Consider the following 16,021-nt stretch of genomic DNA (forward strand, 5'->3'; position numbering starts at 1 on the left):
TTAACTAGCTAGTTAGCAACAACAAAGCAGGTCCTAGAACTCAAAATGTCTAGACTCCCAGTCTGGGGATTTCCTGTGAGGGAAAATACTTGAACCCTTACAACTGTATCTCACCATCACAGGCTGTAATTACATTTGGCTCACTGGACTTAAAAATACCATGCAAATAGAGCTCCAATTACAAAAAAAAATCTTGATTGATACAAACAAATGCAATAATTGACTGGCCACCAGTCTCCACATAGTCTCCACCAAAGGCCTGAGGCAGTACATTTTTATTCTTTTTAAGTAAAAAAGAAACTGTCATCGTCTGGGCTCTTTACACAGCTGGATTCCTGTATAAATCAAGCCAGCTCAGTAAAAGCTTACCTAGTTGACATCCAACACCTTTCACTCCATCTCAGCCAGCTGGTGAAGTAAACTGGACAGGAAGCTTACAAATTTTCCCAGTAGAATTTTGGAAGAACTGTGTCAACATCGCCCCTTGCTGGTCAACATAAGAAAAGGCAAAAGCCAAGGCTGTCAAAATCAGGGCTCTAGCCAAGGTCACAGCCATGTCTCTAAGTTGTCTTCCAGTCTATGGGAACCATGGCCAGGTCAAGTGAGAAAGCATGGGGAAAACATCAGGAAGGAGGAAAAGCCTGCATTTGGGGGAGATGTTTATCTATTCCTAATTAAGGATAGATCTCAGGGAAAGCAGATACATTTTCAGTATCCTGTTGAGTCTTTAAGACCCATACACAAGTTATACTTATATCCATAAATGAAATTTTTATTGTTAATATCAATCAACACAGAAGAATATTCATGTGCCAAGGAAATATTGCTCACAAGATCACAAATGTCTGTTGATTTGTATTTATCAATGATTTGGTGAATCACTATATGTCTCTGAGTTAAAAAATATATATATATACACATAAATATACATATATATGTGTGTGTATATATATAAAGAGGTTTCTGAAACCATTTCTATTTGGACTTAGGCAATAAATTCATTAGAAAAAGAAAGCAGAAGCTTTGAAGTTAACATCTATAGCCTTTATGGATAGCCTGATTCACCAAACATGAAAACTATATCCTGTTCCACACGTTTTAAGTCATACACAGGAAAGCACAAGAAACACTGATTTGGCTCAATGATTTGCCCAATGAAAGGATTTAATTTTCTTTAAGTTTTAAAAAAAATCCCCCATAAAGTTGTCAGAGGTACCTGACGGTGTTACAGAAGCAAAGTGTTTTCTAAGCAACTCCAGGGCTCTGTTATTTCTTGCTTGTAGGGACTTCTCTGTTCTCAGTTCATTCTTGATGGCATTGAGCTCCCCATGGATTTTTTCCATTTCTAATTCATAATACAATTTCATTTCTTCTTTTAGGAATGCATTTCCAACCTCAGTCTGCCGCTTTAACTTCCTAACAGCTTCTTTTAAATCCTTGTTCTCAAGGCTCAACTTGTGGATGACCTCTTTGGCTTGCTGGAGCTCTTCAGTTAAGTTTTTAACATTTGTTGCTTTTTCAGAGAGGTCATTTCTTAAAGCTTGAAGCTCCCAGTCTTTCTTGGAAGTTTCCACCCCTGGTTCTTGAAAATTTAGGGGTTTTGTGGATACTTCTTTTTTGGAGTTCAAAAGTTCTTTTTCTGCACTTTCAAATTCCTCTTCAATTTTTCTGCATTTCAAATCAAGCACTTCCAGCTCTTCATTCAAAAGATTCAGGCGAAGTTTTGGAGACATTCCTTCAGTGAATTTCTTTTTCTTGTCTTTTTGTGGTGGAGTTGATAACTCCTTTGTACCCCAGGTAGGAAGCTCTTCTGTGCTATTAAAGCTTTCTTCAGTTGCAATGTCCAAATTAGATGATTCACAGGAGACAGACTTTGTGTCTGCCTCAGTCTTTGAAATGTTTATCTTTCTCTCTATTAAATTTGATTCTTGCTCATTTTCATTTGGTTGGGAAATAAATTCTTTCCTTTTAAATTTATTTTCTTCTAGAAACTTTCTACTAGACAAATTAAATATTCTTTCCATTCTCCTGGCCTTATCTAAACTCATTTGTTCAGAAAAAGATTCAAGCTGAGCAGCTTCGTCTAGAATATCCTGTGCACTGAAAAGAGGAGCAAACTTTTTCTCCTTCCAGTGTTTTCTCCTAGCATCCATTTCTTCAGGCACCTCTTCCAATTCCTGAAAAACAAAATTTAAAATCAAGGCACATATTTACACTGGCAGCTGGGACAGTGGAAAGAACTAAGAATCCTGGCCCATTGGTGAAAGAATCTAAATATTTGAGGGCTGGCACTCCCTCTAATTCACCACGCGACTCAGGCCTCAGTTCCCTCTTTTATAAATGGAAAGGGCTAAACTGGCTAAGTTCTACAGACCCTTCCAGCTTTAAAGTTCTCTGATCCTATGAAATATAACCAATAAATGGACAAGCGTGGCTATTTATTATAGAGAAAATAATCCTATGAGAAAGCAACATGAAAACAGATTGTTTCAAAACAGTATAAGTGATTTTTAATTAATAGGTAAGCCTGTGTTTCCAAAGTCCTTGATTTTTTTCTAGTTCTTCTTGGTTGGACTACTGTTTATTCATTCTTTAAAGTGACTAAAACATCAGTGCTTAATGCAATGTGAGCTGTTTTTGGTAAAGTATACCATGCAGACTTCCTTATGACTAACTCTGCCAAATGCCCTTCTGTCTTGACCTATAAATTCCTGTTATTCCAGTCTTGGGCTTTGCTTTTAGACAAGACTGCCAAGTGTACAGAATTCAATCCATTTTGACAGCAATTTCATGATGAGAACCGAATGTCAACAATTGGAAATACTAATGCCACCAAATGGGTTTCTTTTTCTAAGATACTGACTCCAAGTGTAATTTTTAGATGAAAAATTAGCCTATTAAACCAACAACCAACTTTCTAAATTTACAAAAGTTACAAGATATTTATTTTGTTTCAAAAGGAGTCTTCCCTACTCAAAGAGAGTCCATAACATATAGCTTTCCTAAAACACAAAAATATTTGATCAGCGACTACTTTTGAAAAAAGGGAGAAAGAAGGACCCAAGCAACACACTGATGGGCCACTGGCATCGGAAGCCACCAAACTGGTCACTGCAGTTACCGCTAAAGGGTGGGAAGAAAATGGAGGGGATCACTTTTCATTCTATACATTAAATTGCTGCAATATACTTGCAACATCACCACTGAGAAAAACCAAAGTATGTTTGCATCTATTTTTCCCATGCACACAAATATACTTTCATCTTGGTAACAAAAATGGCAGTTGTGTTTATTTTTAAATTAATGTTTTCTTTAATATTATTAAAGAGTATAAATGTTATATTAATTAATATAGTATTTCATATAAAGATGCTAATAGTCATGCATGTTATCTGTAAAATTTTGGAAAATACAGAAAATCACAGACACACACACAGAAATATTCCTCATGATCCCATGGCACTGAGATAACCACTCTTTGGTATACTACTTCTCGGTACTTTTTAACAAATGTAGTTTAAATTCTAACAAATTTTTCTTGCTATAGACAATGAGAAAATAAACTCAATACCTACATGCCTGACACCTTCCCCTCAAAAGAAGAGGGACGGTAACTCATTACACCCAAGGATGTATCTCCACTGACAAGTATTTGGCTTTGAGGAAAGGAAAAGGTACAAATATTCAGTGAAGGTGTTAAAATGATTGGTTCAAAAGCCATAACCCAAACTTTAAGTTTAGTCAATCAGACCACAGTAGTAAGTCGAGACTTGAAATTCATGATATGTATCAATATTTCCCATTGGAGTATCCTCTGCTTTCTCTTGAAATAGTCCTCTCTGACTTTGTTATCCTATTAGTCTCCATCCAGAAGCATCAATGATGTATCTGCCCTTAAAGACGAAGATGACCATAACTGCACTTGCTCTCCTCTCTAGAAACACGAATGCAAATACTGGGGATTATTACAGTGATCATAAAGGAAAGGAACAGAAAAAAGGGAAAAGATGCTAATTGCCAGTCACAGTTTTCAGCAGTCAAATTTTTACCAGACAACTCTGTAAGAGTTTAAAAATGCATCTAGGGAATTCCCTGGCAGTCCAGCAGTTGGAACTGTGTACTTTCACTGCTGAGGGCTCCGGTTCCAACCCTAGTCGGGGAACGAAGATCCCACAGATTGTGCTGCTGCTGCTGCTAAGTCGCTTCAGTCGTGTCCAACTCTGTGCGACCCCATAGACAGCAGCCCACCAGGCCCCCTCGTCCCTGGAATCGATTCTCCAGGCAAGAACACTGGAATAGGTTGCCATTTCCTTCTCCAATGCATGAAAGTGAAAAGTGAATGTGAAGTCACTCAGTCATGTCCGACTCTTAGTGACCCCATGGACTGCAGACCACCAGGCCCCTCCATCCATGGGATTTTCCAGGCAAGAGTACTGGAGTGGGGTGCCATTACCTTCTCTGACAGGCTGTGCAGAGTGGCCCCCCAAATGCTTCTAATCAGGTAGCAGTGGGAGAGAGATTACTATTATTCTTTCTACCAAATTCTGAGTGAAAGGTATTGGTGAGGTTGACCAGGAAAGAGGTGTGCAGCGGGGCAAGTCAGGTGAGGCCACTTTATACTTGAAGATAGCAATAAGACAAATCTGAGATAGAGATCTGGCTGTAGATAAAGGTTAAAATAGAAAGCTCTTTTCATTAATGATTTTGCACCTTGAAAAAGTCACTCTATGTCCAACCCTCCCATAAATCTCTGGCTAAAAACATATATATATATATATATATATATATTTCTTTCAGTGTCACTATCTTTCTTTCCTGGGCCTCTGTACAATTTCCTGATACAGCCAATGCTTTTCACAGAACTGGGAAGAGTCCACTTATTTTATAACTGAGGCTCAAAGAAGTTAAATGACTTGTCCAAGTCCTCACAGCCTATAGTGGTAAAACTGAGACGCTGTCTCCCAGGTCAGTGCTTATTCTAAAATTTCTCTTTATTCTTCTGATAGGTTTCATTCCACAGATTGTAAGAAAACAACCCACTATTTTCAGAGCTTAGGTATTTTTTAAAGGGCCACAAAAGGAAAGAGGAAAAATGAATGGGGGAGGGTAAGGAGAATTGCATGTCACATATCAAAGGACAGAACAGAGAAAGGTTTGAAAAGCCTTTTGGAATTTCCCTCCCCTGGCTTACACAGGGCAGGGTCAAGAGGTCTCTGAACTGCTTCTTTCTCTCTCCCTTTCTTTCTTTCCTTTCTCTTTCTTTTTTTCCTCTTTCATTGGCAAGATATGCTTTAAGGGATTGTTCCCAAATCGAGTCACAGAGGATAGCAAAGCCCAGACTGAGGGTAAAAGGTACCAGGCTCATTTTCTCTTCACAAATTGTGCTCTTTGTTTTTTTCCGAAGAACAAGTACGACATTAATATTCTCTGGCAAAGACAAGAAATATGCTTTGAGACAATGACACTCCTTCCTCTATCCTGGCATAGCAGCCAGTTTGCTTTCAATAAACTTGACTAGGTAATGTGTTGCAGCATAAGGCAAATCAAACCAGAGCCGTTAGTGAGAGAATAAGCATGCCTTTTTAGTGGGTCAATTGCTAACACTTTTTATTACAAGTGCCTACCCAACACAATATTGGGTGTTGAAGGACCAAAGGGTAGGGGAAGGAGGTCCAAGAGGAATGAAACACTTAAAGAAACAAACAACCAGAACACAGGAAAACAATATAAAGTCATATGACAAAAATGATGTTAGTGGTCCTCTAAGCCAGTGATCTCCCAGAAGTCCTTGGGACTGCACTGCATGCTTGTCCATTATATGGCTACATGTATTCATTTGTGTCTGACGTGAATTGATAATGGACTCCTGATTATTCTAGTTAGTGTCTCTCTAAAAACATCACCATTCATCCTCTGGTAACTTCCTTATTTTTACAAAGGTAAAGTAGTAGTGCATCTTGGTGGAGTAAGGAAATTTATTGACTCATGGAAATGGTTTCTACTCACCTGAAGAATTTGGGAACCACTGATAAAATAAATTGAATATGACTTATAATGTAATATAACATAGTGTTAATTGTTCAGAGCTAAGCAAAGAGTGATCACTTATTGTGGATTTTTAGGTAAACTATTACATAAAAATCTTAGGTGAATGCTTATCTGTCTTCATATAGCTCCAGATACTAATACCCTGTTTATTGTGAAAAGAGAAACCCACTAAACTATCTCATTTTCATTTTCAAGGTATGGGGCCCTGGGGAATATGCTCATATTAAGATGGATAAGTGATCAAATATAGGAAATCTAATTATTTTCTAAAATATTCATACTTTAAATCACATGCTTTAGGGAAATTTGATGACATAAAAATCAAAGGTCTTTTTCTCTATTTCCTTATCTCATTTACATTAGATTTTATGTGAAAATGTCAGGAGTATCTCTTTTGCATAAATCTCAATCTGCCTGCAAAAGGCAATTCTTCTTCCAGGCAGGGGGAACCAGGGACTGGGAAACCTCTAGAAACTTTTTCCCATCTTGTAACAGTGCTTCACCCCAAACTTTGTAAACTGGGAGCGATGTTTAGAAAAGGTCATTTCCAACCTGTGATGGACAACCTTATGTCATAACCCTCAGCCCTTCAGCCACACTCAACTGAAACTGTGGCTTTTAGTGACAGCTTAGGGGCAGTAAGGGGGAAGACAAAAGGCCCTTCTTAACCCAGGGAACTTTTCTCCATTATTCTTGGATGGTTTCAGTTCTCTCAACCCTCAGAAAAACTGGTTGGCCAAGATAGGAATAGAAAAGTTTGATAGAAAGATCACTGGCCTTCCTTCATTGCTCAACTGTCCAATCTGTTCTCACATAAAAGCAGTAGTTCTCAACCTATTTTTCTGCTTCCCTTGTTCCCAAGCTCAAAACACTGCCACCATTACTCTCTTCCCTTGCTCCAGAAGATTCTGACCTGCCCCTTCTATGAGAGCTTCTCCATTATGAGGACTCTCCAAAGCTATCTGAAAGAAGGTGGGTAAATATGTTTTGCCATGCAAAATTGTGGGGGAGAAGGAAAAGAAAGTTCTTGAGAAAGAAATTGTGTCAATTCTGGTGGAAAAAAGACTGAAGAAGTCAGATATCTTGGCTCCCACGTTTTAGAACTTCATAAAAACTTACCTTTTGTGAACCTCAGTTTCTCCAGGTGTAATATACAGACAATATACCTTTTTCCAGGTGGTTAAGAGCAATTAGTGAACACGAAAATGCAAGCAATTTTATACTGTACACAATGGGTTTTGTTCTTTTTTAGATTTTCCTTACCTTCCCTTGGAACATCAACCAACAACCCAACCCTTTTCCAAAGATATGTGCTTCAGAGTTGCCAGTCTGAAGTCATCAGACCTCAGAAAAAGTCAGTTTAAAAAAAAAAGAAGTACTGTTAAGGTAGGTAGAGGGGAACTTAAACTTGAATCTTACATTAATTTGAGCTGTATCTTCATGGAAGAATTAGCCCTAAATCCTGTAAGTTGTTGATGTCCCCAGATTTCCAAGCTAAATTTATTCTAAAGAGAAGAGTGGTAGCCTTTCTACACCAAAGAGATTTATATTTTTTAAATCACTAATTGCTTTGCCATGAACTTACCAAATGTCCCAATGTTTTTCAGAGCCACCAATAAACATGTTAAAAATATTACAATTGGGGCATCAGTTTGAAGATTAGCAAGGATGACTCTGCAAGTTTTTTCTGTGCTTCAGCATCATTTCATACAGTTTCATTTTACCAATATGCTGAGATCTCCTGGCATGTTATTCATCATTGTATCCCTTGTTTCTGCTGCTGCTAGGTTGCTTCAGTTGTGTCCGACTCTGCGCGACCCCATAGACGGTGGCCCACCAGGCTCCCCTGTCCCTGGGATTCTCCAGGCAAGAACACTGGGGTGGGTTGCCATTTCCTTCTCCAATGCATGAAAGTGAAAAGTGAAAGTGAAGTCGCTCAGTCATGTCCAACTCTTAGCGACCTCATGGACTGCAGCCTACCAGGCTCCTCTGTCCATGGGATTTTCCAGGCAAGAGTACTGGAGTGGGGTGCCTTATTGCCTGGCATATAGTAGCCCTCAATAAATATTTATTGAGTGGATAATTCTTAATATTCTTCCTGAAAATTCTATAATGTTTTGATTCTAATTGAGTTTCTGTAAATAGTTGTAATTTTTCCTTTGGCTTATGAGGTTTTGTGGGTGGCATTTTAGGGAAATAACTTTTATTTTTCCCTCAAAGTTTATTTGGCTCAGCTAAAGTCTTTAGGACACTTTTTTTTAATATAAATTTATTTATTTTAATTGGAGGCTAATTACTTTACAATATTATATTGGTTTTGCCATACATCAACATGAATCCGCCACAGGTATACACGTGTTCCCCATCCTGAACCCCCTCCCTCCTCCCTCCCCGTACCATCCCTCTGCGTCGTCTCAGTGCACCAGCCCCAAGCATCCAGTATCCTTGTATTTCTATGAGGCTTTTTTGATAGTATACTGACAGTGCAGACTAATGGTCTTGTTAAAAGACTGAAGATTTATGTTGGGTGAGGCTCTGTGCTTCTCAACATCCATAGCAAGCTATCAACCAGCACAACGCTACTTACAGTTCCTGAAGTCCAAGGTCTTCTGTTGGTTGCCGCTGTTCTCCTTCTCCAGATTGAACTGAAAAAGAAAATGCCACAGCTTAATTAGAAAATATAATTAACCAGAATGCCCAAATCTGTGTTCATATCTGGGATGTAGCTTAAAATTACAAGTGATAGCTTTAATGTTGTTTGGCTGATCTGAAATGCAACATCAGACACTTTGAAGCAAGTTTTCATTTTAACTTGTCAACTCAATTTCCCAGCTATTATGCCACTAAGTCTTCCTTCCCCCAGCAACACAAATATCAGATGGGACGACAATCACGGTCGCATCTTACTCAACACTATACCTTCTTGCCTTTAGCAACTACTGAACAAATGAGCCAGCACTGGCGGCCACAGCAACATGCTTGTTAGTAAGGAGCGTGCCAAGAGCCACGTTAGCAGAGGCTGGAGCCAAGGCCTTGGCTCCCTCCCCCAGAGTCCAGTTATTTTGAAAAACCATTAAAAAGGAATGTGGTCCCAGTTTTTGCCTTAATCTTTCAGGGTCCTCACATATGAGCCAAGTGTCCACTTCATGAGACAAACTGTCTTGTCTATTGTTTCACATTGAGAGCGAAGCCAAGAACCAATGACAACTGGCCCTGTGAACGGTTCTTACCCCCAATGCTTTGTTATTAGTGTGGAATTACTCCTTCCAGAAGAAAAGATACGAAGTCACCTTAATTCTGACAGGCTGAGTACCTTATTAGTATGAAAGTCACATTTTTGCTATAAAGCTGCATCTAAGCATGCAGAGTTTGGGGGTTTTCTCTGTAAATGGTTAACTAAACTCCTGCCACCGCAGCTTCCGTGCGGCTCGGGTGCTGCCCTGGACGCCACTGCAGGTGACACCTCCCACTTCCCCAGGCTCTACCCCCATCTACCCCTTGGCTGGGAGAAAGCAGGGACGAAGCCTGACCCCACTCCTCCTTCCACACCCCGACTTCCACACCCGGTCACCTTCGTTCGCAAACGCCCGCCAGTTCCCGGCCCGGAGCCCTAAAGTGTGAGGAAACCGCAGTGGGCGTCGAGGCGGGGAGCACGGTGCCTCCGCCTGGGTCACCCAGGGAGGGCGAGGGGGCCTGGGGAGCCCCGGCCTGACTGGGCTCAGACCTACCTGGTGGCGTGGGTGGAGTCCAGTGGGCCCTAGTCCCTCTTCCCCGAAGACAGCCTCCAGCGGCGGGCAAATGACCTGGGTTCGGCGCTGGCTACCGCGACCCGGCCGAGCCGGCCGGGGGCAGAGCCTCTGCAGTGCAGCGCCAGCGCCGGTCGCGCCGTTGCCTGGCAACCGGCCGGTCCGATTTAAAGGGACCCGCGCGCTGCTGCCAGGCGCGCGGGGCCCTGCGCTGCCTGGCGGTCGTCACAACCCGCTCGAGCACTGAGCATGCCCGGTGGGGCGGGCGCTGCGGTGGCTTCTGCCTGCACGAAAGCCGAGCTCGAAGAGCAAGAGAGGAGTCAGGGAGGGAAGCAGCGAGAAACTGCGAGGCAGCCCCACCCATGGTGGGCTTATTACAGAGGGTGTGGGTGACTCACAAAGCCACCTGGACACTGCGATTGTCGGGGAGGAGGGAGTGGCACACGGATAATCCCTAGGCCTGCAGTTTAGTAACGTTCCCTCGAGGACGGTCAGCTCTGGAAGGTCGCCTGGGTTTAGTTCGGAGTTCCTGACAATGTGGGAATTGCACGCCCCGCCCCCCACGCACATCCTTGCCAGTCAGCACAATGGTCTGGCCGGAATTTGTGCCTTTGACCGAGGTTCTAAGGGCCTGTATCAGGAGAGCATGCGTCCTGGTCACAGGCCTATGGGAGACCAGGCTCGTTCTCCAGCTAGCCCATGGTGTCCTCACCCATCACTCAGGAATTTCTCTAAACCACTGTTGCACCTATTTGAATTTAAAACCAGTTACTGGTAACTGGGCGTCCCTGATGGCTCAGATGGTAAAGAATCTGCCTGCAATGCAGGAGACCTGGGTTCAACCCCTGGGTTGGGAAGATCCCCTGCAGGAGGGCATGGGAACCCACTCCAGTATTCTTGAAGGCAACTATTCCAACACTGGGCTTCCCTGGTGGCTCAGACAGTAAAGAATCTGCCTATAATACGGGAGACATAAGTATCCAGTATTCTTGCCTGGAGAATCCCATGGACAGAGGAGCCTGGTGAGTTACAGTCCATGGGGTGGCAAAGAGTCAGATAGGACTGAGTGACTAACACACACACACACAGAGTCCAAGGCTACTGGCTGTGTAAAGTGGTTTCCTTTGATCAGTCCCAAGCTACTCTCTTCCAGCTTCAAAGGTTGCTCACAACTTTCCTGATTTGGTTGGGGAACAAGCCCATGTTCTTCATCATGTGATAGATTTAAGTCCTACTATTTTGTTAAATAAATTAATGATCTCTTCAGACTTTGATTAGCCTTGTTGCTGAATGATGATTCTTCCATCATCAAATTGGCTACACACACTGACTGTGCACCTTGGCTATAGTCTGATTGGTACCCAACCTGGGCTTAACGGAAAGATGGACTAGACAAAAGTTGTGAGGCCTGAAACAAAGAGGGACTGGAGTATCCAAAATAGTAATCCTAGTGACTTTCAGGAAACCTGGTATTTTCTAGGAAGTAGCAAGGTGAAAAGAAACTTTGGCTCTCAAATCTCAAGTGAAAGGAGGTTTATACACGTTCAAAAAAAGACAGTCTAAGGGCTTCCCTGGTGGTCTAGTGATTAAGAATCCGCCTACCAATGCAAGGGACACCATTTCCATCCCTGGTCCTAGAAGATGCCACATGCCAGAGAGCAACTAAAGCCTATGTGCCCGCAACCAGTGAGCCGCTGTAACTGGAGAAAGCCCGCGTGTAGCAACAAAGACCCAGTGCAGCCAAAAATACACAAACAAATAAATCTTAAAAAATAAATAAAGAGAAAAGGATTTTAAAAAGAAAGTGACAGTCTAATTTTTCAAGACCTAGCAAGGGAATGACTTAGAAACAAGACCAGGATTCTTTTCAAAACTTCTTGAGAATCAGATCTAACAGGTGTTTGGTGGCTGACAATGTTGTGTTCAGGTGCCTGGAGGCCTGGTTCTCAGTCTTCTTTTTTCCTCCTTAGAGAACCAGTGTCAACAAGAGTTGGCAGCAGGAAGAGGCTCAGTGCCAACATTGATTTTGTTATGGACCCCATCAGAATTAGTTTCTGGGATTCTGACAAAACTACTTTCCTTGACATTAAGTCTCCAAACTACTTTGCATTTTATCATGTCTATTTTCATTCTTTTTAAAGGGTTTCATTTTTTCCCCCTGATATAAGATCCTTTATTAATATAAGAAAAGAATGTTTCCTAGTTGCTCTGTGAGTCAGTTTCCCTATTCATACAATAGAAGTTATAAATGTACCTAACTCATAGGAATGTGGAGAAAGCAATGGCACCCCACTCCAGTACTCTTGCCTGGAAAATCCCATGGACGGAGGAGCCTGGTAGGCTGCAGTCCATGAGGTCGCTAAGAGTTGGACATGACTGAGCGACTTCACTTTTACTTTTCACTTTCATGCACTGGAGAAGGAAATGGCAACCCACTCCAGTGTTCTTGCCTGGAGAATCCCAGGGACAGAGGAGCCTGGTGGGCTGCTGTCTGTGGGGTCGCACAGAGTCAGACACGACTGAAGCGACTTAGTAGCAGCATAGGAATGTTGTGAGGATTGGGTGAGTTAATAGCTTTAAATCCCTTAGAGTAATCCCTGACATGTTGTTGTTCAGTCACTAAATTGTGTCCGACTATTTGTGGCCCCATGGACTGCAGCATGCCAGACTCCTCTGTCCTCCACTATCTCCCAGAGTTTGCTCCAATTCATGTCCACTGAAACAGTTATGCTATCTAACCATCTCATCCTCCGCTGCCCTTTTTCACATAGCCAACCCTATATAAATGTTTGCTGTTATCATTAGTACTAATATTATCTTGTCTTATAAATTCATTACCCTCCTAAAATATAAACACACTGATGGAGGGCACTTCTATGGCAGTCCAGTGGTGAGGACTCTGCTTCCGTTGTAGGAGGTCACTCCTTCATGTGGTCAGGTATCAAATGGCAGAGGGTAAACAACAGTGAGGACAGAGATTTGTTATTTGAAGGTACTCAGACTTGGAGATAGGTTTTCAAATATGGAAGATAGAAAACAGTTTACCCCACTAGAATCTTTATCAATACCAAAACAAGGCACTTGATCATAACAAGATCATACACTCACACAATGGAACCCAATCTTCTTGTTTTACCAAGTAGGATATTGAGACTCAAACAAGTAATGTGATTTACTCCTTGATCACACAGCAAAATCAGCTTTTTGATTTCCCTGGCAAACTTGCTTGAATAGTCTCAAAGGCAGGATATTTGGGAGAATGAAAAAATACACATTTATTGGTATATGCATCATGTTTATAAATATTTAAATTATTCATGCAGATAATATTTCTGGCACTTCATATCCTATACATCAGCAGATTCTGTTGGCTGTACCTTCATAATGTATTCAGGATCTGATGGCTTCTCACTGTCTCTATTATCACCACTCTGATCCTGACCCCCACCATCTCTTGCCTGGACTATGGCAATAGCCTCCTAACTGCTTCCACACTTGACCTATATTAGTTTCCTAGGGCTGCCATATCAAAGTATCACAAACCGGGCGCTTAAAACAACAGACACTTATTCTCTCATAGTTCTAGAGGCTAGCAGTCTGAAATCAGGGTGTCATCAGGACTGACTCCTTCCTGAGCTTCTGAGGAACAGTGTGTCTCTCCTAACTTCTGGGGGTTGCCAGCCATCTGTCGCCTTCCCTGGCTTGTAGACACGTCATTCCGATCTCTGCCTCTGTCTTCTTGTGGTGTTTTTATGTGTCTGTGTGTCTCCACATAGCTATCTCTTCTCTGTGTGTGGCTGTGTGCCCAAAGTCCCCTCCTCTTGTAAGAATGTTAGTTAACTGAGTTAGGGCCCACGTTAATTCAGTTCGACCTCATCTTAGCTTGATTGTGTTTGCAAAGACCCTGTTTCTAACAAGAGCACATTCATAGGTACAGGAAGAGGGGTAAGGATATCATCATATCTTTTAGGGGGACACAAGTCAACCCATAACCCCCTCACCATCTATTCTCAACACAGATCCAGAGAGACTGTTGTAAAATACTAAGTCAGACCATGTTACCACTCTGCTCAAAAGCTTACAAAGGCTTTCAGTTTGACTTGTTGTAAAAACCAAAATCCTTATAACAGCCTACAAGGTCCTACAGGATTTGCATGGAGAATCCCCATCCCCCCTTTCTCCACCCCCACCTCCATACAATAGCTTTTTGACCTCCTCTCCCGCCACTTTGTCCCTTGATGACGCCACTCTAGCAATACTGGCTGCCTTGTTCCTGTAACAGCCAGGCACCCTCTCACGGTTAGGGATTTGGCTGCCTGTTCCCTCTGCCTCGAATGCTCTTCAAAAAGTACATGATATTCACATATCTTATTGCCTTACCTTCCTCAAGTGTTTGTTCAAATCTTAGCTTCTCTGTGAGGCCTACCTTGCCCCTTCTATTTAATCCTGTCAACTTTCAACCTCTCCAGCGTTTCCACTTCTCCTTATCCTACTCGAAAAAATATAGCACTTTATCGCTTTCGAATGTACTATACTGTTTTTCTTCTGTTCTCTCCATCCACCTCCCTTCCAGGTTGCACTACACTATGCTCCAAGAGGGCACGATCTTTGATTTGTTCACTGATCCATCCCAAGCATCAAAGTGCCTGGCACATGGTAAGCACGAACAAATATTTGTTGAATAGGTGAATGAATGAATGAGGCTCATACCTGATGCCAGGAATGATTCCATTAACTTTCACAAAAATCATATGACCTAGGTGCTATTATTGCCTACAGTTTTGGATGAGAAAACTGGGCCACAAAAAGGTTAAGTAACTAAGTGCCTAGGGTCACAGGGTTAGTGAGCAGCAGAGTTGGGGTTTGAACTCAGGAAAGTCTGGTTTTCAACAACTATGCAGCATTGACATATAAAGGGCATCTGACCACAAGTGCCTGGGAGACCCTGTATCTCTTGTTCTGACATTCACATTTTGCAACTGCAGGTGATGCAAAGTAACCATTTTAAACTATTGCCATATGTTGCTGAGATAGTTTGATGTTGTTTGTACATTGCACTGAACAAACTCTGGAGACTTGTTATCTGGGGTCAGATACCAGCTCCACCACTTAGCTCTTATGGGTCTTTGAACAAATTGGTTAACTTCTTTCTATGCCAGATTCTTCATTGGTAAATGGGGGGTAATTATAGTACCTACGTCACAGGGTGGGTTTGAGGATAAATTAGTTAATATATGTAAAGGAATTAGAACTACACTTGGCAAACAGAAAGCACTCAACAAGCCTTAGCCACTGCTGGTAGTAGTGGTGTATAGTAAAAGTGTATAATGAAGGTATAAATTTTGATCCAGTCTTAGCTGCAATACAGAAGTTGTTATACAGACAAGACTTATCTTTGGTGTTAGAAGTTAGATTAATAGTTCTCTTAGGGGATATAGTGACTGAGAAAGGGTACCAGGTGGGCTTCTGGGGTTTTGGTAATGTTCTATTAATATTTCTTGACCTGGACATTGGTTATATGGATGCTTTTACATGTAAAAAATCATGAATTGTACACTTGAGATTTGCAATTTTTTTTCTGTTTGTATACCTCAATAAATATTTTATTTAAAAGCAACTGAATCCAGCCTTATATGACTTTCTTCTAGTGTCTCTATTCTTTTTCTTCAATTTTACCCCAACTTCCATTTTTCAAGCAACAATTGCAGAGAACATATATGTTTTATGTATGTATATAAATTGAATCACTTTGCTGCACAACTGAAACTAACACAGTTATTGTAAATCAACTATACTTCAATTTAAAAATAAATTTAAAAAATCAATTGACTATACATTTGAGGGTTTATTTCTGCACTTTCAATTCTATCCCTTTGATTTATATGTATATCTTTGTACCAGTACCACACTGTCTTGGTTACTGTAGTGCTATAGTCAGTTTTGAAATTGGGATATGCAAGTCCTTCTACTTTGTTCTGTTCCAAGGTTGTTTTGATCTCCTTGAATTTCCATATGAATTTTACGATCAACTTGTCAATCTCTACAAAGAAATCACCTGAGATTTTAGTAGGAATTGCCTTGAATCTGTAGATCGAGTTGGGTTGCATACTGTTCTATGATATATATATATATATATTTCCCATTCTTTTCCTTTCAATATTTTTGATTTCTTATGTTTTTTAATATGTCTCAGTAAATAACTGGTTGTATGTTTCTAAGACCAATCT

General features: G+C 41.3%; 1 protein-coding gene across 1 annotated transcript; it reads right to left on the reverse strand.

Moving 5' to 3' along the window:
* Positions 1-1,133: 1,133 nt before the first annotated feature.
* Positions 1,134-9,912, reverse strand: CCDC160 (coiled-coil domain containing 160). Its single transcript, XM_004022333.5, has 3 exons — positions 9,777-9,912; positions 8,636-8,693; positions 1,134-2,177 (listed from the first exon to the last, which is right to left on the reverse strand). Exon 3 carries the CDS (start codon positions 2,151-2,153, stop codon positions 1,182-1,184), a length of 972 nt encoding a protein of 323 aa, XP_004022382.2. The 5' UTR covers positions 2,154-2,177; positions 8,636-8,693; positions 9,777-9,912; the 3' UTR covers positions 1,134-1,181.
* Between the last annotated feature and the right edge of the window lie 6,109 nt (positions 9,913-16,021).

Source organism: Ovis aries, chromosome X (genome assembly GCF_016772045.2).
Source record: "Ovis aries strain OAR_USU_Benz2616 breed Rambouillet chromosome X, ARS-UI_Ramb_v3.0, whole genome shotgun sequence".
Taxonomy (NCBI): domain Eukaryota; kingdom Metazoa; phylum Chordata; class Mammalia; order Artiodactyla; family Bovidae; genus Ovis; species Ovis aries.

Bases quoted from the DNA above. Each gene is read 5' to 3' on its own strand.
- CCDC160 (XM_004022333.5), bottom strand. From the start codon at position 2,153: ATGGATGCTAGGAGAAAACACTGGAAGGAGAAAAAGTTTGCTCCTCTT.